This window comes from Papio anubis, chromosome 3, assembly GCF_008728515.1.
Source record: "Papio anubis isolate 15944 chromosome 3, Panubis1.0, whole genome shotgun sequence".
Taxonomy (NCBI): domain Eukaryota; kingdom Metazoa; phylum Chordata; class Mammalia; order Primates; family Cercopithecidae; genus Papio; species Papio anubis.
This window is the reverse complement of record NC_044978.1, coordinates 184,355,878-184,375,482: the sequence shown is the minus strand read 5'-3', so window position 1 is coordinate 184,375,482 and position 19,605 is coordinate 184,355,878. Positions and strand designations below refer to the sequence as shown.

The 19,605-nt window shown below is 57.9% G+C and overlaps 2 protein-coding genes across 3 annotated transcripts in view; one reads left to right on the top strand and one right to left on the bottom strand.

Moving 5' to 3' along the window:
• Window positions 1-16,023, top strand: part of PDE6B (phosphodiesterase 6B) — a 44,248-nt gene extending 28,225 nt beyond the window's left edge. The window contains exons 6-22 of one of the 2 annotated variants that reach the window (XM_031664814.1): window positions 350-414; window positions 1,736-1,802; window positions 2,040-2,087; window positions 3,823-3,972; window positions 4,313-4,456; window positions 5,115-5,180; window positions 6,511-6,657; window positions 8,159-8,266; window positions 8,519-8,628; window positions 9,123-9,210; window positions 9,801-9,901; window positions 10,143-10,250; window positions 10,966-11,029; window positions 11,363-11,437; window positions 12,642-12,725; window positions 13,937-14,090; window positions 15,284-16,023. In XM_031664814.1, coding sequence (XP_031520674.1) covers window positions 350-414; window positions 1,736-1,802; window positions 2,040-2,087; window positions 3,823-3,972; window positions 4,313-4,456; window positions 5,115-5,180; window positions 6,511-6,657; window positions 8,159-8,266; window positions 8,519-8,628; window positions 9,123-9,210; window positions 9,801-9,901; window positions 10,143-10,250; window positions 10,966-11,029; window positions 11,363-11,437; window positions 12,642-12,725; window positions 13,937-14,090; window positions 15,284-15,345 — 1,641 coding nt within the window. In that variant the 3' untranslated portion in view covers window positions 15,346-16,023. Of the gene's footprint in view, window positions 1-264; window positions 415-1,735; window positions 1,803-2,039; window positions 2,088-3,822; window positions 3,973-4,312; window positions 4,457-5,114; window positions 5,181-6,510; window positions 6,658-8,158; window positions 8,267-8,518; window positions 8,629-9,122; window positions 9,211-9,800; window positions 9,902-10,142; window positions 10,251-10,965; window positions 11,030-11,362; window positions 11,438-12,641; window positions 12,726-13,936; window positions 14,091-15,283 lie in introns of those variants that run through there. The other variant, XM_031664813.1, reaches the window with a different exon arrangement.
• Window positions 16,024-17,678: 1,655 nt separating this feature from the next.
• Window positions 17,679-19,524, bottom strand: ATP5ME (ATP synthase membrane subunit e). Its single transcript, XM_009205199.3, has 4 exons — window positions 19,489-19,524; window positions 19,189-19,243; window positions 18,576-18,674; window positions 17,679-17,768 (listed from the first exon to the last, which is right to left on the bottom strand). Exons 1-4 carry the CDS (start codon window positions 19,522-19,524, stop codon window positions 17,743-17,745), a joined length of 216 nt encoding a protein of 71 aa, XP_009203463.1. The 3' UTR covers window positions 17,679-17,742.
• Window positions 19,525-19,605: the final 81 nt, after the last annotated feature.

The window sequence follows — 19,605 nt, the reverse complement described above, 5'->3', positions numbered from 1 at the left end:
TGCTGGTGGTGGTCCAGGGGAATCAGGGTGGTGGACCCAGGTGGTGTAAGTGGTTTGGCCAGGTGGGTGTGGAATCAGGTGGCATGTGGAAGGGGGGAATGGTGGAAGGAAACCAGGAAGGAAGGGAATCAGAATCCCAGGTGTGGTGGAATCCTAGGTGGAATGGAGGAATCAGGTGGACATGGAATCCCAGGAAGGAATCAGGAATGGATGGAATGGTGGTAAGAGGCCATTAGGGAATGGAATGGAATGGAATGGAACTGTGTGCAGTAACTGTGTGTGTGTAACTGTGTGTGTGCGTGTGGAGCTTGGCCAGGCAACCCACCGACTGAGGTCTTTTGTTTCTCAGGAAATCGTCTTCTACAAAGTGATCGACTACATCCTCCATGGCAAGGAGGAAATCAAGGTCATTCCGTAAGTGCCGGGTTTTGCCAGAAGCATCCCCGGGGGAGGGACCACCCCTCAGACCCGGGCTCAGCCTCCAGGGCCATCCTCCCAGGGCCTCCCATGGTGTGGTCAGCAGCGCCGGCCTGGTCCGGCCCCACCTGTGGTGCTCTGTGTGCCGTGGGGCATAGTGGAGTGGGGGGTGAGACGGAAGCCAACTCACTGTTCTGGGAGATGGTGAGGAGGACGTGGGCAGCGGAGGAGCCTGAGTCACTGTGGACATCCAGAGTGGACGTCCAGGGACCAGGCAAGCTGTCCAGGTGGCCTCGTTAGCACCAATTGAGCATGAAGGCTCCAGGACCTGACCCTGTCTCCACCAGCCCAACCCAGACAGTGGAGCCTCCAGCTGGGAGGCCGAGTCTTGGCCCTGTGGGGCTGGAAGAGGAGGGAAGTCCAGTCTGGAGGTCAGGGCAGGACTCCAGCCAAGGGAGGGACAGCTGCGTGGCCCAGTGGCCCTGTGATCCCATAAGCCTATCGGGACCCCATCCCCAGACCCCAAGCAGGAACCAGGATCCAGGTGCCAGGCTTGAGCACAAGTCAGGGTCAGGGTGGCAGGGCAGGCACCAACGCTGAGTCCTAGAAGACAGGCTGAAGCCACACAGCCTCCAGAGAGGGAAGAGTTCCAAGAGCGAGGGGCCCCAGCATGGCAGCGTGGGGAGGAGGAAGAAGGAAGCACAGCCGTCCTCCAACCCGCACCCTGGCCTCCTCAGCCCCCTGGAGCTCAGAGAAGAGAGTAAATGCTGAGGATGGCACACTGCGCCAGAGACCCCCAGACCCCTGCACACATGCCCAGTCCATCTGACTCCTGCACATACACGTCCAGCCCAGCCCAGTCCCTCTGACCCCTGCACACACATGTCCAGTCCGGCCTGGTGCCTCTCACCCCTGCACACACACGTCCAGCCCAGCCCAGCCCCTCTCACCCCTGCACACCTACATCTAGGCCAGCCCTGCACTTCTGACCCCTACACACACACGTGCAGCCCAGCCCGGCCCCTCTCACCCCTGCACACACACGTCCAGCCCGGCCTGGTGCCCCTCACCCCTGCACACACACGTCCTGCCCAGCCCAGCCCCTCACCCCTGCACACACACGTCCATCCTGGCCCGGCCCCTTTCACCCCTGCACACACACGTCCAACCCAGGCCTGGCCCACCTGACCCCTGCACACACACGTCCAGTCCAGCCCAGCCCCTCTCACCCCAGCACACACATGTCCAGTCCATGTGACCCGTGCACGCACACGTCCAGTCCGGCCTGGCCCATCTGACCCCTGCTCTCTGCCCGCAGCACACCCCCAGCCGATCACTGGGCCCTGGCCAGCGGCCTTCCAAGCTACGTGGCGGAAAGCGGCTTTGTGAGTCCCGTGCTGTCTGGAGCCCCCACAGCCTTACCCTCGCTGGGTGCAGCGATGTGTGCTTGTCCTTGTCTCTGCCACGTCCCAGGCTCCTGGCCGGCCTCCGTGTGCCTCAGCGAGCCCCCAGCTGCTCTGCTTTGCCTACTTAGAAGCTCACCTCAGGGCCACATAGGCCATTTTAGATCATGATAGACCCTCAGCTGCTTTGGATGAAATCGTTTTTTGATCCTTTTTCAGATTTGTAACATCATGAATGCTTCCGCTGATGAAATGTTCACATTTCAGGTATCTGTCCATGCCTTGGTAGAAATTATACTTGCTTACAAAAGAAGAGGTTTTGATTCAGCAATGATGAAGTGAATTAGTTTTTGCCACTTAAGAAACAACCTCAGCCGGTGTGGTGGCTCACGCCTGTTATCCCAGCACTTTGGGAGGCCGCGGCAGGTGGATCACCTGAGGTTAGGGGTTCAAGACCAACCTGGCCAACATGGTGAAACCCTGTCTCTACTAAAAATACAAAAAATAATTAGAGGCTGGGCACGGTGGCTCACACCTGTGATCCCAGCACTTCTGGAGGCCGAGGCAGGCGGATCACGAGGTCAGGAGATCGAGACCATCCTGGCTAACACGGTGTCCCCTGTCTCTACTAAAATACAAAAAAATTAGCCAGGCGGTGGTGGTGGGCGCCTGTGGCTCCCAGCCATGGTGGAGGTTGAGGCAGGAGAATGGTGAACCCGAGGCAGAGCTGCAGCAGCCATCCCGCAACCACTCCAGCCTGGCGGTAGAGCGAGTAACCCGGCTCTGTGCGGCCGCTGCGGCTCTACTGTAACCCAGCACTTTGGGAGCCGCATGGGCGGATCAAAGGGTCAGGAGATCGAGACCACGGTGAAACCCTCTACTGGGGCAACACAAAAAATTAGTCAAGGTGGTGGCGGGAAGGCCAGTCCCAGCTACTCTGTGAGGCCGAGGCAGGAGAATGGAACTCGGGAGGTGGGAGCTTGGTGCGGAGCCGAGATTGCGCACGCACTGTGCCTGGGCGAGGATGGACTCCGCCTCTGGAAAAAGAATTAGAATTAGCTGGGTGATCTCAGCTACTCAGGAGACTGAGGCAGGGAGGGTATCGTTTGGAACCGAGGTGGAGGTGGTAGTGGCCGGCATCACTTTCCACTGCACTCCAGCCTGGGTGATGAGTAAGATTCCAGTCTCAAAAACAAAGAAACAAGTTCGAAGTCCCAGCAGCTGGCCAGAAGCCTGTATTTCATGCTCACTGGTCTGGAGGTCGGCTGAGGCTCAGTGGGGCTAAGCTGATCTTAGCTGGACTCGCTGGGTTCGCTGGGCCAGACAGGGCTCGGCTGGACAAGGGTTTGAGTCTGCTCCACGCACGTCCATCTGGGGCTGCATGGCCAGGGCAGGCTCACTCCTGGGGAAGGTGGAGGGCCAACCGGGCTGGTCCAAACACACTTTGTCCCTGGGGGCCTCCTCTGGGAACCAGCCCACCGTCCATAGTTCACTGGCCTGGCCCAGGACCCGTGGGATGGGAGACAGGAGCAACCATATCATTCCCAGGGTCCAGGGCAAATAAAAACATGGGGCCCCTTGATTAGCAATTAATTATGAAGAACTTTAAGAGGGTGACAGCAGAGCACTCAGCCACACACGGGACGGAGAGCGGCTCCTCGGGACCCCAGCCCCATACGCACCTGTGAGGCCGTGACCGCAGCCCCCACACTCGCCCGTGAGGCCGTGACCGCAGCCCCCACACACACATCTGTGAAACCACCCCTGGTGGGAAAACGGCCTCTACCTCCTCCAGTGGGAAAATATCATGACACAAAAACCATGGACATAAACTCCAAATGCAAAGAGGGAGAGCGGGAGAGAGGGAATGCAGAGAGCAGAGACAGGAATGAGTCCAGTTGTCACGGCTCTAGGGGAGAAGACGTGAGGTCACTCTCCCCCGGCCACACTGGGTCAGGGCCAGCCTCAGGGCAGAGCTCAGCTCTGGACACCGCTCCCGCAGGAAGGGGCCCTGGATGACTCCGGGTGGCTCATCAAGAATGTGCTGTCCATGCCCATTGTCAACAAGAAGGAGGAGATCGTGGGGGTCGCCACGTTTTACAACAGGAAAGACGGGAAGCCCTTTGATGAACAGGACGAGGTTCTCATGGAGGTAAGCACCTGGGCAGACGTGGTTCCGCCGGGGATGCCCCGCGAGGGGTGGGGCCTGTGCAGTGTGGGGGCCTCCCTGCCACGCATTCAGCCGTGCGTGCGTGCTCATGTGCGTGTTATGTACGTGTGGTGCAGCGTGCGGCCAGGGAGAGGATGACAAAGGGCCCCCCCCCGGGGCAGGGGACTCTGTAGAGCACCCGGGAGACCCCGCACGGAAGCACTGCAACACCACGGTGGCAGCCCCAGGACCTGCCTGCCAAGCCACGGGCCCGGGCACACGGGCACACGGGAGGGGGCGCGCCAGGAGCACTGAGCGCCGGTGACACTGCCACCCCCTCCAGTCCCTGACACAGTTCCTGGGCTGGTCAGTGATGAACACTGACACCCACGACAAGATGAACAAGCTGGAGAACCGCAAGGACATCGCACAGGACATGGTCCTTTACCACGTGAAGTGTGACAGGGACGAGATCCAGCTCATCCTGGTGCGGCGGGGGCAGGTCGTCCAGGGGTCACCCAGGGGTCATGGCTGTGCGGCAGGGGCACGTCACCCAGGGGTCATAGCTGTGCAGTGGGAACAGATCGCCAGGGGTCACAGATGTGCGGCAGAGGCAGGTCGCCCAGGGGTCATGGCTCCCTCTGTGCAGTGGGGGGCCAGGTCACTCAGGGGCACAGTGGGGGCAGATCGCCCAGGGGTCACAGGTGTGCAGTGGGGCCAGGCTACCCAGGGGTCACAGCTCTCTCTGTGTGGCGGGGGCACGGCCCTGGGGCCAGAGCCGAGTATAGCCCTGGCATGCCCCCTGAGATCTCTGTCTGCATAGCTCCGGTACCCCTTCCCTGTGCTCAATCTCCCCAGCCAGTGTGGCCTTGTGTGGCCAGAGCCCTCCTGGTCATCATAAGAGAGTCCCATCATTATACCTGAGGACTGTAAAGCAGTGCCCAAGAGACAGGACAGGTGGGAAAGTGAGCAGGCCGTGCACACGGTGGTTCGTCTCCAGATCAGAGGCTGCCACGGCCTTCCCAAGGAGAAAGCATGAGCTCTTGGCAGCACCTTCCTCCAGCTCACATGGGGTGGACGCACTGCTGTCACCTTGTCCCACACGCGAGGCTCCTTCTTGTGACACATCTGTGTCTCTGTGCTAGCCAACCAGAGCCCGCCTGGGGAAGGAGCCTGCTGACTGCGATGAGGACGAGCTGGGCGAAATCCTGGTAAGAACCTCACTCCCGTCCCTCCCGTGGAGGCCGGCCACGTGTGAGGCTGGGAGGAAGCATTCTCCATTCTCCGGGACCCGAGGGTGCTTTGCACACACAGTGACATTGGGGATGTTGGTGCTCTGTGTGTGTGTGTACTTGTGTATCTAAGCACCTCAGTGTACGTGTGTCTACCTAAGCTTTCAGTCTCAGCCAGTGTGTCTCTGAGTGTGTTTGCATGACCAGAATGTGGGTTTGATGTCTGCACTCCTGAGTGTATCTTCGTGTCTTCCTGTCTCCTCTGTGCTTTGCCAGATGTTTAGTCTTCACCAGATGTTTAGTGGGCCTGACTTGGACTAAGTGTCCGTCTACGTCATTTCTGCTGTCGAGTGCCTAGGTGCCTGCAACACCCAGTGTGTGTGCATCTGCATGTGTGCACACACGGGGGTGTCTGTGTGTGTGTGCACAGATGTGTACACATGTGCACGTGTGTGTGCACATGTGGATGTCTGTGTGCATGTGTGTGCACATGTGGGTATGCATGTGTGTGCATGCATATGAGTATGCACGTGAACATATGTGGGGGTGTGTGCATGTGTGTGCGCGCACATGGGTGTTTATGTGTGTGTGCTCATGTGTGCACAGGTGGATGTGTATTGTGTGCGCATGTGTGTGCATATGGGTATATAGAGACACATGCTTGTGTGTGTCTCCCAGAGACCATTGCTGGATCAGTGTGGGGATTACATGGTGTCCCCATCATCCTGTGTCTGCCTGTGCAATTCACCCAGAGTCTCCCGGGGCCGTGTGCCTTGTGAGGAGGCCTTGGGCCGAGCATGGGAATGTGCTAGTGAGTCCACTGTTGTGTGTGTTACCTCATGGCTGTGTGTGAGCCTACATGTGTGAGTCTGCACGTGTGTGCCTGCGTGTCTGTGGGTGTGCCTGGGTGCTCATGTGTGCGCCTGTGTGTCCACACTGGTGCCTTTGTATTCACGGGAGTGGCCGTGTGTCCAGGTGTGCCTGTGTCACGTGTGTGTCTGTATCCGTGTGTGTGTGTGTTTCTTTTCATGTGCACGCCTTTGTGTTTTCTTATTTCAACATCCCCCTGTCCACCCAACTGGGCAAGTTCTTCACTGTTGGGCCACAGGGTAGAAGAGGGGAGAGTGAGGCTGAGTCACGGGGGCGTGTGAGCAGCCTGGGATACAGGCTGGAGCGCCGGAATGACACGTCTCCTCATAGATGCCTGGGGTGTCTGAGGCTTGACGGGGGATCCCGAGAGAAGAAAGGATGAGAAGGAAGTGGGGGCTGTGGCAAGCCACCTTCCCTCAGCCCACAATCCCTCCCACAGAAGGAGGAGCTGCCAGGGCCCGCCACGTCTGACATCTACGAATTCCACTTCTCTGACCTGGAGTGCACTGAACTGGACCTGGTCAAATGTGGCATCCAGATGTACTACGAGCTGGGCGTGGTCCGAAAGTTCCAGATCCCCCAGGAGGTGGGAGACACCGCGGGGCGCATAGTCAGGTCCCTGAGGGCGCCCAGGATGTGGGGATGGGGATGTGGTCACGGCCTCAGTTTCCCCAGGAGGTAATGGGGACGGAATTGGGGGTTCCAGATCCCACAGGAAGTTTAGAAGGCAGACATGTTCATCACAGAACAGGTAAAATGCATACGGGAAGTAAGCATAAAACAAATAATTGGATGGCTGGATTGATGGGTGGCTGGGTGGGTGGAAAGCAGGAAGGAAGGAGGGAGGTTAGGAAGGAAGGAAGGAAGGAAAGAAGGAAGGAAGGAAAGAAGGCAGGCAAACAGGTAAGCAGAAAGAAACAAAGAATAAATGGCTGGATGGGCGGATGGGCCAGTGGTAGTTGGATGGCTGGATAAATGGGTGGATGGGTGGGTGGGCCAGTGGTAGTTGGATGGTTGGATAAGTGAATGGATGGATGGATGGATGGATGGATGGATGGATGGATGGATGGATGGATGGAAGGAGAAGGGGGTGGATGAGTGATAGATGAGTAGGTGGGTCAATTCATGAATTAATAGATGGGTCGATGAATGGGTGAATGGATGGGTGGACAGCAGATGGATGGTGAATGGATAGATTTAAAGTTTTATTATTAGGAATTCCAAGGGATTTGATCATTAGGCACATCATCCGGCAATCACAGGGGATCTGGTGTGGGGTGCTGAGGAAATGGAGGCATCCCGTCACCTAAACAGAGAGCACAAAGCGGCCATCCAGGTTTGGCCGCAGCGGCGCTCCTCGGAGACCCCATGGCTTTCCCAGCCCTCGTCCACAGCTCTGTGCCCTCCCTGGGTTCTCCTGCTCTGCCCTGCTTCCAACGTTGCATCTCAGGGGGCTTCCCACAGCCCAGGGAAGAGAATCCTCTTTTCTCATGCCCCTCTGAGAACAGGTGCAGCAGGCCGGCATTTTCAAAATAAATTTTACTAAATACTAAGGGAAAACACTCAAGAAAAGATGTATAGAAATATTTGCAGAATGAAAAATATTTCCAAATAATTTTCTGACCCTAAAAATCACAATGGCTGCAGGAAGAGCTCCCAGTGACCAGCATTCTCTTGCCCTGCAGACGTCGGCTCTACCAACCCAGCCTGCAGCCCACACATTCTGCTCATTCAAATGTCCATGCCTAAAACTGACATCTTAAAATATGCTGTGTCCCCAGGGGTCCTCCTCCCAGCTTGAGGCCAGGCAGTCGGATGGAGGCCGGGCAGCCCCTGAAGGCTGGGGCTATTCTCAGCTCCTGCCCTGCCTGGCTCCACCCCATAGGTGCCAATGTGGCAGCCCCTACCCAGGAAGGCCAGCGGAGGCCAGGGGGAAACGCAGGGTTGGGGAAGGTCGGGGAGTCCAGGAGACAGAGTGTGGGGTTGACGGCACGGAGCAGAGCTTCCACTATGAAGTCAACCACATGTGCCACTCTGGCGACTTACACACTGGCCGCCGGAGCCCTGTGTCCTCTCGGCTCCCCTAGGTCCTGGTGCGGTTCCTGTTCTCCATCAGCAAAGGGTACCGGAGAATCACCTACCACAACTGGCGTCACGGCTTCAACGTGGCCCAGACGATGTTCACGCTGCTTATGGTGCGTGGCTGCCAGAATGACCAGGGTTGTGCAGGCCCTCCTGGTACCAAGGGCAGCGCTCATGCACCCGGAGGGGTCCTCCCAGGGCAGAGGGATGGAGGAGGGCAATGCCCTCTGACACCGCACACCCCGCCCCCAAGTCCTGCAGTGGTTGGAGGGCACCCGGGCCGACTCCTCTGCCATCCCAGCCCCTCACCACTCCCCACCCTGCTGGAGCCAGGACCGGTGAGGAAGGCGGCCCTGTCTCTACAGACCGGCAAACTGAAGAGCTACTACACAGACCTGGAGGCCTTCGCCATGGTGACAGCCGGCCTGTGCCACGACATCGACCACCGTGGCACCAACAACCTGTACCAGATGAAGTAGGCACCGCAGGCAGGCGTGTGAACTAGCCCTACATCAACTCCACGCCCTTGGCATGAATCGGGCTCCGCATAGCAGACTATGTAGAAAGTGGAGTCCACGGCCGGGGCAGTGGTCCACACCTGTACTCCAGCACTGTGGGAGGCCAAGGCGAGCAGCCTGCTTGAGCCCAGGAGTTCGAGACCAGCCTGGGCAATATGGCAAGATCTCTCCTCTACAAAAACTTTAAAAAAAAAAAAATAGCTGTGTATGGTGGCGCACGCCTGTGGTCCCAGCTACTTAGGAGGCTGAGGTGGGAGGATCACTTGAGCCCAGGAGGTCAAAGCTGTGTTGAGCCATGACTGCACCTCTGCACTCCAGCCTGGGTGACAGAGCCAGACCCTGTCTCAAAAAAAAGAAAGAAAGAAAGTGGGGCTCATCTGGAGGGGCTGCAGAGCAGAGGGTGGGCTGAGGGCAGGTCCCATCAGCCTCACCCCCACCACCTGTGTGACAGGTCCCAGAATCCCTTGGCTAAACTCCACGGCTCCTCGATTTTGGAGCGGCACCACCTGGAGTTTGGGAAGTTCCTGCTCTCCGAGGAGGTTGGTATCCTTGTTTTCGGTTTCTGCTGTGGGCGCTGGGGATGCAGCATCCACAGGACCCCAGGGCCCTATCCTGTGGAGCAGGGTTCTGATGCGGAGGGTGAGCACTGGGTGGGTGAGCACTGGGTGAGGGCAGCAGAGAAGGCCCAGGGCCGAGGCTGGGGGCAGGTGCATCGGAGGCTCTGGGAAGACGCTTGTGGGGCTCGAGCCACATCTGGAAAGGACCCCTCGTGGGGTGGGGTGGAAGCCGAGGGGGAAGCGGCCTGGGACCCACCAGCGGGGGAATGAGGGGCAGCCAAGCCCTGAGTGGCCCCCAAGGACCTGGACCCTCAGCGGCCCCCTCCCTGCCCTCCCCGGTGGTGACCTCTGAGGCCATCTGCGTCCCAAGCCGACGACCCCGGGCGGGAGCCGCTGGCGGAGGTCTGGGCACCCTGAGGAGGGCCCTGAGCAGCAGGAGGATTTAGGGGTCCCGCCCACCGAGGGCCGGAGGGCGTGAGAGGCACAGGCAGTTGGGGCGGAGGGGGCGGGGTCCCCGGGCACCCCAAGAGGTGACCGCAGGGCGCCTGACGCGCTGGGCACGACCTCTGCAGACCCTGAACATCTACCAGAACCTGAACCGGCGGCAGCACGAGCACGTGATCCACCTGATGGACATCGCCATCATCGCCACGGACCTGGCCCTGTACTTCAAGTGCGCGCCTTCCCGGGAGGGGCGCCTCGCGGGGCGGGCGGGAAGCCTGGGACCCCCAGCAGACACGGGGGCGCAGCGGCCGTTTAGCCCGGGGGACGCAGCCCCGGATTCTGTCCCTGCCCGCTGGCCCCGCACACCCCGATGGGGCCTCGCTCCGGCTGCGCTCCTCCCTGCAGACGGGCGCTTGGGGCGGGGTCTCCACACTTGCTCCCACCTGCACCTCCCTTGTTCCTGGGTTCAGGAAGAGAGCGATGTTTCAGAAGATCGTGGATGAGTCCAAGAACTACGAGGACAAGAAGAGCTGGGTGGAGTACCTGTCCCTGGAGACCACCCGGAAGGAGATCGTCATGTGAGCGCGGGCGGAGGGGGCACGAGGGCTGTCCTTCCCCCGCAGGGACCGGACCCACTCATCAGCTGGTTAACCCTGCAGCCCTCCCCAGACGCTCTGGAGCAGGAAGAGCCGGTTGGGGCAGCTCCTAGAGGCCTGTGAAACAAATGCACCGTCCTTATTTCCCCCCAGCGCTCAGGGAGAGGGTGCAGAGGTGGGGAGCGCACAGGCACTGCCTTGGTCTGTAGCCCTTGGCAATAACTTACTTCATTTTGACTTTCCACTTTTTCACCTGTAAAATGGTGATTCACAGCCAGCGCCTCCCCAGGCTGGTCATCCCAGCACTTTGGGAGGCCAAGGTGAGTGGATCACCTGAGGTCAGGAGTTCGAGACCAGCCTGGCCAACATGGTGAAATCCCGTCTCTACTAAAAATATAAAAATTAGTCGGGCTTGGAGGCGGGCGCCTGTAATCCCAGCTACTCGGGAGGCTGAGGCACGAGAATCGGGAGGTGGAGGTTGCAGTGAGCTGAGATCGCGCCATTGCACTCCAGCCTAAGTGACAGAGCAAGACTCCATCTCAAAAAAGAAAACACATATAGACCACCTGCCCTGAGCAGATGCCCATCAGCACTCATGCCCATCAGCACACATGTCCATCAGCACTCATGCCCATCAGCACTCATGCCCATCAGCATGCATGCCCATCAGCACTCATGCTGGCTTGTGTGTCTGTAGGGCCATGATGATGACAGCCTGTGATCTCTCTGCCATCACCAAGCCCTGGGAAGTCCAGAGCAAGGTTAGGACACAGGGCCCTCCAGACCCAGAGTCCGCACCTCTCAGCACAGGGGACTGCTGGTGGGGGAGGTGGGGGGCAATGGGAGCCTCGCAGACGAAAGACCATTGTTTGCAAGGAGCGCTGAGGGCTGCCTCCTCCTCCACCTCTGAGCCAGGCCAGGGTGGCAAGGGTGGGGGTGCTGCAGTGTGCCCAACCAGAGCCCTGTTTGGTGAGGACCCTGGGGGTCTGAGGAGGAGAAGATCGAGGCTCGAGGCTCAGAGCCTCACGGGGCGGAACCAGGCCCCTCCGCATGGGCTCAGAGCTCCACAGACAGCTGCTTTCCTGTGCCTCCAGGTCGCACTCCTTGTGGCTGCTGAGTTCTGGGAGCAAGGTGACTTGGAAAGGACAGTCTTGGATCAGCAGCCCATTGTGAGTGCTGCTTCTGGAACCTTCCACTCCTGAAATGAGCGTTAGAGACCCCTCTTGGTCCTCAGGAGCCTCAGGTCCTGGCTAGGGGTCAGGCAGGGGGTTCTGAGGTCCTGGGGCTTTATCTCAGTTTATGGGGTCACGTGACATGCGTATGGGTGGCTCGGATCTGGGTGCAGCTGTGGCTTGAGCGATGCTTATGCAGAGGTGACATCGTTGGCACTGAAGGAACGAGGGCCACTGGCTCATCACCAAGAGCCTCTGGGTCCAGACAGCTCTGCAGGTGAACCCCAGCGGGGCCGCGAGCCATGCCCCAGGAAAGCCCTGGGGAGGGTGCTGGGGCAGAGAACGCATGGGGAGTGTCCCGGGCCCACGCCGTGGTATGATGGACAATGCCAGGGTCCTCAGGTTAGCAGCAGGGTCTGGATACCTGCTGGCAGCAGGAGAGGCGCCAGCAAATGGGAGAGGTAGGATAGGCGCCGGGGAACAGGAGAGGCAGGGCTGCCCCAGCCCCATGTGGACCAGGTGGGAGCTGTGCTTTCTCACACACCTGCTCCAGTGGGTGGTGACGGGCTGTCTGGAGCCTGCAGTGCAGAGGGCTTAGGCCAGATGCAGCCTCGGCAGGAAAGGGGGCCTTGGTTGGTCAGCAAAGCCCCACAGGGGAAGGACAGGCAGCAGGTTCATCCCCTGGACCCGGCCTCTAGAGTCCTGTGTGGTTCACCCTCCATGGGGAGGCTGTGAGGGGACTGACAGATAGCCCAGGGCACTCAGGGTCTGACACTAGAAATAGCTCCAGAGCACGTCTGTCTGCCCCAGGCGAGTGCATGGCAAGGTCCTGGTCAGCCAAGTGTCTGGGCAATGCAGCTTGTCCAGGCTCGGCACTGTGTACAGTGCCATCCCCCTCCCTGCCTCTCCCCATTTGCAAGAAGGGTCCCCAGAGCCAAGAGGGAGCGGCCCTCAGGGGACCATGGGCTGGAGCCAACAGCAGCTGTGGGAAGGAGCTGCCCACAGTTCCTAGGAGCTGTGCAGCAGCTGGCCAAGGGGGAGGGTGTCAGCTTCCCTTCCCGAGAGCCAGTTTCTGTCGGGCAGGCTCCGTCCCAGGCTGTGTCTCCATAAGCACATCTGTGTCGCAGGGTCAGGGGGCTGGGCGGGGTCTGAGGAGCTACCTCCCTGTCACTGTTCTCCCGCCCTCTGCTCCTCCCACCAGCCTATGATGGACCGAAACAAGGCGGCCGAGCTCCCCAAGCTCCAAGTGGGCTTCATCGACTTCGTGTGCACATTCGTGTACAAGGTTCGTGGTTCACGGGTGTTCCGAGGTGACTGGGGCAGTGTGGCTGGGAGCAGGCAAGGGGGCGTGGGCTGGAGTCGCGTGGACTCACACAGGGGCCCGGCGGGCGTCCTCACTGGAGCAGGGATGCCGGTGCTGCCTTCATGCCGCTCTGGAGGAGGAACATCAGTGTCCGTACCCCCACAGGTGCCCCAGCCCGTCCTCACCCTGCTGCGCCCCTGGAAGCTCTGAGCCCTTTCCCAGCCCAGAATGTCCTCCGATGGCCTCCAGGCCCACCCCAGAAGTCCCTCCTCAGTGGCCCCCGCCGCAGCCAGCACACTCTGTTTTGGGGGCCCTGGCTGCAGCCCTGTGGGTTCATTCGTCCCATGTCTGTGAACCCTCGAGGTGGGGCTGGGTCGGCCTGTCTGCTGGTGTGCCTGCCCGCAGTGGCATTTGGAAAAGCAGGAGGAGCCACATCCCTGCTAATCTGCCACAGTCCGATGCCAGCTGAGTCTCCAAAGATGCAAGGCGGGCACTGAGGGGGAGACTCGCTGGGTCAGGGGTCTGACTGTGGGGCCCCGGTGTGATGCCCACAAGAGCCACCTGCCTCCGGCTGCTCTCCCTGATGATGGAATCCATGCCCCAAGGAGGATGCCATGGGTTCCACATGAAGTTGTTCTGGAGTGGGACGTGCCCACTCCCCGCCCTGGGTCATCAGTGCTAGGGAGAAGGTGGGACAAGGGAGGATATTTGGGCCTGAAGTGGCCGCAGGTCACGACCCCACTGCAGGTGCCCCCCACTGCCTTCCCCACCCCGCCACACTCCATGTGTGATGTGCGCGAGTACACACGTGTGGTGTGTTGCATGATGTGTGCCGTATGTCTGGGGGAGGGACGGGAGAAGGCACTGCAGGGCCTGCTGTCCACCTGCGCCCACCACTCCTCTGGCCAGCACCCTGCCCCCACCCGCTGAGCTGTTCTGCTCATTCTTGGGTTCCTCTCCCTGCAACACTGCATCTTAAGCATTCACACCCTAAAGCTCCCGGCTTTCATGTCACCAACACCAGCCCCAAGGTTTCTCCCTTCGTAGGGCTCTGCTGGGAAGGTGACCCCTCCGTGGCGCTCCCTCCTCCTGCCAGGCAGTTCCCCTACGAGGGGGAGGGGCTGGGGAAGGGCTAGCTTACTTTCGGAGAGCAGGCAGGACAGGACTCGCGGTGACTTCTCGACCCCCCTCAGGAGTTCTCCCGTTTCCACGAAGAGATCCTGCCCATGTTCGACCGACTGCAGAACAACAGGAAGGAGTGGAAGGCGCTGGCTGATGAGTACGAGGCCAAAGTGAAGGCTCTGGAGGAGGAGAAGAAGGAGGAGGAGAGGGTGGCGCTCAAGAAAGGTCTGGCTCTGTGTGGCCTGCGGGGCAGGGACTCGGTGACTCTCCCAGGACGAAGTGAAAAGACAGGGCGCAGAGCAGAGTTAAAATGGAGAAAAGCAGAGCCACTTTCAAGCAGCCCCGAGGTGGACAGGGCCGTGGTGCAGGGAGCGGGGCTACGGCAGGGGAGAGGAGCAGCTGACTCCATCTTGGTAGCAAACCCGAACTGAAAAGTTTCCTGTTCCTAGCCGATGAACCCCATTTTTCACTAAAGAAGTAACTACATGTTACATTCTTTATAAAACACATATAACAAGTTGTAACAAGTCAGCACACCCCCAAGTTCAAATCCCAAAGGCATCGTGGTCTTGCCATTTGCCTGCAATTGGCTACCTTAGCTCTGAGGTTTGGCATGCTATTCCCACTACCCCATGCTGCTCCCACTACCCCGTGCTGCTCCCACTATCCCGCGCTATTCCCGCTACCCCATGCTAGTCCCACTATTCCATGCTGCTCCCACTACCCAAAGATATTCCAGCTACCCCATGCTATTCCCACTACCCCATGCTGCTCCCACTACCCCATGCTATTCCCCCTACCCCATGGTATTCCCCCTATCCCATGCTATTCCCACTACCCCATGCTATTCCCCTATGCCATGCTATTCCCACTACTCCGTGCTAGTCCCCTATGCCATACTATTTCCTTACCCCATGCTATTCCCACTATCCCATGCTATTCCCCTATGCCATGCTATTTATTCCCCTATCCCCATTATGCCATGCTATTCCCACTACCCCATGCTATTCCCACTATGCCACGCTATTTATTCTCACTGCCCCATGCTATTCCCCTACCCCATGCTATTCCCACTATCCCATGCTATTCCCCTATTTCATGCCATTTCACTACCCCACGCTATTCCCATTATCCCATGCTATTCCCCTACCCCATGCTATTCCCGCTATCGCATGCTACATAAACAAGGAGACTTCAGGGCTGTGGAAGGCCATGACGAGCATAATCAGGGCACAGTGTCAACAGGGGCTAAAGCACTAAGAAAGGCTCAGCCTGGCTAATCAGCTTGAACTGGTCACAGGCCCAGGCACTGTCGTTCCTCCTGCAGGGGTTGGTAGAGGTCACACCAAGCAGGAGGGAACGAACAGGGCTGGTGTGCACAGGTGGTCCCACTCACCATCTTCCGTCTTCCCTTGCAGTAGGCACAGAAATCTGCAATGGCGGCCCAGCACCCAAGTCTTCAACCTGCTGTATCCTGTGAGCACCAGCCTGTGGGGACCCGATGGCTCCCTCAGTCTTCACCCACTAGGATGTGGGTTCTGCCTGTGGCCATTTGCTACCAGAGGTTAGGAAGTCCAAGAAAATGACTGAAGATCATTTTGGATATTTTAATTTTTTTTTTTTTTTTTTTTTTTTTGAGATGGAGTCTTGCTCTGTCACCCAGGCTGGATGGAGTGCCCTGGCACAATCTCAGCTCACTACAACCTCCAACTCCCAGGTTCAAGCGATTCTCGTGCCTCAGCCTCCTGAGTAGTTGGGACTACAGGCGCCGCCACCACACGCAGCTAATTTTTGTATTTTCAGTACAGATGGGGTTTCACCATATTGGGCAGGCTGGTCTCAAACTCCTGACCTCAGATGATCACCCCGCCTCAGCTTCCTGAAGTGCTGGGATTACAGGCATGATCCACCATGCGTGTTTTTATAAACTGAAGCCAACTGTGAATAAATTGTAGCTTACATTACTCATCGTTTTTGGATAGTTACCACTGGGAGGTCTTTGAAAAGGGTCCATGCATGAACTCTGAAATCACTGAGAACATTTGCAGCCACACATGTACATATGTGTATACAGGTAGACAGATGGACACAGGCCGTTTCTCATCTGGTTTAGAAAAACACACATGCTCAGAAATTCAGAATAAAATAAACAGAAAACCACTTGCCCATTATTTGTGGTAAAATGATAGCAGAAGCCACACTACATTTGACCCATCAGAAAAATTCTGCCAGAAAGGTCAAGGCCACAGGTAGAGCGGCCATCCAACTTCAGTGGTCTGAGCAGAAATGATCTGTAATGAACACCACGCAGTGTCTCTGATGGCTCCAGATGGCACCAGGAGGGGAGGGCGGGGCTGGATGCCAATGCCTGTGCACCCCCATGACTAAATATTGGTGAGCCTGGAGTAAAGGACAGAGGCAAAGAAATGGACTTCCCAGTTGAAATGGGAATTATGTTAAATTCAGGATGTTCAACTCATGATGGGAGCTCCAAAGCATTTGCTCCCGACAATGACACTTAACTAGATGGGGTCATTGGGGTGGGTGTAGGAGAGCAGCAGACATGCCCAGCACAGCCAGAGGCCTGCAGGAAAGGGGTGCTGGGTTTTTTGTTTTGAGACAGTCTCACTCTGTCACCCAGGCTGGAATGTAGCGGCATGGTCTTGGCTCAATGCAACCTCCACCTTCTGGGTTCAAGCAATTCTCCTGCCTCAGCCTCCTGAGTAGCTGGGATTACAGGCACCCATCACCACAACCAGCTAATTTTTATATTTTTAGTAAAGACGGGGTTTTGCCATGTTGGCCAGACTGGTCTTGAACTCCTGACCTCAAGTGATCCGCCCACCTCAGCCTCCCAAAGTGCTGGGATTACAGGCGTGAACCACCGTGCCCAGCCTTCATTTTCATCTCACTGGTCAGAGACCCCTGGTATCCAGAGCCTGGGACTGGGATGAGTGGCTCCTAAGAGGTTCTGAAGGACCCTGCAACCAGCCCCTCTGGACGCCAGGACAGGATGTGAAAGCATCTTGCTCACTCAAACCTCACCTTAACCAAATGTCCTGAAAAGCTTGTAGGCTGCTCCTCCCTCTGGCCTCACATGTGCAAATGAACTCATTTTACAAACTGGGGCTCCAAGCCTAGATTTGTTCAAGGCATGTAATTGGGAAATAGCAACTTCAATCTATCCATTGCAAACCACCAGGCCAAGGGTTAGAGTTGTTGGCAAGCTCACAGCCAGGAGGGGCGAGAAGCCCAGGAAGCCTGTTGGGGAGGGAAGTCGCTCAGGCACCACAGGACCACCTTCCTGCACAGCTCAAACAGCACTCAGGCCCTGTCCTCATGAGGTCACATCACTGGACTTTTAGTCCCAAGTCTGACCTGGCCACCTCCTGGGATCAAAGGGAGGATTTGTGAAGTGGCAGGTGGGGGCAAGGAGTTATCGTGGAGGACCCAGCTTCCAACTGTAAGGGCAGCAGCCAGTGCCCACCTCTCCCCATCCAGGAGTCTGGGCTGCTGACAGCAGCAGCCTAGAACTCAGAATCAAGACAACCCCAGTACTCATGAGGCCTCCAGCTGACTGACCATTACAGACGCCCTTTGGGGCGCCCACCTGGATGCCCCAGACAGAACAGGCAGCGCGCGTCTGTCCTTCTCGCTGTGTTTGTATGATGCATTCTGGGTCTGTGAATGGTCACGTGGATTAATACTTTTGAAACCCCCTCCCTGTCTTCCACCTCATGTGAACTGGGAGATGGACAGAACTTCAACCTAGGAGTTTGACAACCAGTGACAGCAAATGAGAAGGAGCCAGAGTATCACACATCACAGGAAGCTTTATTCATCCGCTGCTGCTCCAGAGAGAGGGTCACAGGGTCACTCACTTTAATATGCTGTCTTCTTGGGCTGGAAGGTTAGAAAAAAGCACATGTTACTACACGCAGGTAACCTAAAAAGACGTCAGCTTCCCAGTTGTTTTTGTTTGTTTTTTTGTTTTGAGATGGAGTCTCCCTCTGTCACCCAGGCTGAAGTGCAATGGTGTGATCTCAGCTCACTGCAACCTCTGCATCCCAGGTTAAAGCGATTCTCCCGCCTCAGCCTCCTGAGTAGCTGGGATTACATGTACCTGCCATCATACCTGGCTAATTTTTTTTTTTTTTAGACAAAGAGTTTTGCTTTGCTGCCCAGGCTGGAGTGCAGTGGTGTGATCTCAGCTCACTGCAACCTCTGCCTCCCGGGTTCAAGCACCACCTCCCAGGTTCAAGCAATTCTCGTGCCTCAGCTGAGTAGCTGGGATTACATGCCTGCCACCATGCCCGGCTGATTTTTTGTATTTTAGTAGAAATGGGGTTTCACCATCTTGCCCAGGCTGGTCTCGAACTCCTGAACTCAGGCAGTCTGCCTGTCTCGGCCTCCCAAAGTGCTAGGATTACAGGCATGAGCCACCACACCCGGCCATGCCCAGCTAATTTTTGTAGAGACAGGGTTTTACCACGTTGGTCAGGCTGGTCTTGAACTCCTGATCTCAGGTGATCGGCCGGCCTCGGCCTCCCAAAATGCTGGGATCACAGGCATGAGCCACCATGCCTGGCCAGCTTCCCTGTTTTTAAACAATCCACATCTACTTAGCTCTGCTTGAATGTCCTTCTCCATTTTCCTTATCCCTGCACAAACCTGGGAGGGACAATCTATAAGAGCTAGTGTCACACGTACCTTCTGCCAATTCTCTGGCAATCCGTTTCAGTTCATCCTGCCTCTTTTTCTCCTCTGCTTCTATCCTCCTCTCCTCTTCTGCCCGAGGTTTTAGGTAACCTGTTTGGGGGAATGCAGGGGAATAAACTTCACTGGAAATGCTGCATAAAAGGAACTGAGTCCACAGGTCAAGGTATCTTCAGCGACGCTGTGAACCAGAAGCACCTGCTGTCCCCTCTCTTTATGTCAACGAGAGTCAACGCCTGACCTTCACCCTAAAGAGTCCAATCCAGAGGCTACAGGGTCCCTGCTGCCCACCCCCTCATGCACTGGCTCACTCGTCCTCTATGAACGGGGACTGCCTCCCGTCAGACCTCAGCACTCCAACACCCACTCAGCACCCGTTTTCAACAAGCAGCAGCCGTTTTCGAGTCCCCCGCCCGAGCCTCAGAGGCCTGAGCTTTGGGTGAGCTGTTTCCACTCTAGGGGTCCCGCTCGGTGGAGGACACGGTCTGCCTCGCATGAGTCCCAGCCCCACTTCCAGAGCTGGAGTTCACCAAATGGCAGATGAAGAACTTCACAGGAAAGCCGAGCAGATCCCGCCCCGGCCCAGGGCCCGCCCGCGGTCACTCACTGTAGCGCGTGGCTCCGTAGGCCATACCGAGGAACAGGGCGGAGTAGCGGCCGAGCTGCGAGAGAGGTTGATCAGAGGCGGCGGGAAACCGGACTCGCGGGATGGGGGTCGCGGGAGGAGAGGGGATGGGGTCGCCGGGCAGAGGTCGCAGGAGGGGTGGGGGTCGGGTCGCCGGGCGAGGGTCGCCGGGCGGGGATCATGGGGGCAGGGGGTGGGGGTCGCAGCCCGCGGGGTGGGAGCTGCGGGGCGGGACACGGAGGGGCCCAGAGCACTGCTCGGCGGCTGCAAAGCCTGGATCACCTTGATGAGCGGAGAGACCTCCACCGGCGGCACCATCTTGTCCCTGACCTCCGCACCGGAAGCACAACCCGCAGTCGCAGGCGGACGCCGAACAAGCCCGCAAAGCCTTGAAGGCAA

Bases quoted from the DNA above. Each gene is read 5' to 3' on its own strand.
- ATP5ME (XM_009205199.3), bottom strand. From the start codon at position 19,524: ATGGTGCCGCCGGTGGAGGTCTCTCCGCTCATCAAG. The intron at 19,244-19,488 runs GTGATCCAGGCT...CCTCTCTCGCAG, and splicing joins AGGTCTCTCCGCTCATCAAG to CTCGGCCGCTACTCCGCCCT. The intron at 17,769-18,575 runs GTACGTGTGACA...CTAACCTTCCAG, and splicing joins TGCCAGAGAATTGGCAGAAG to CCCAAGAAGACAGCATATTA.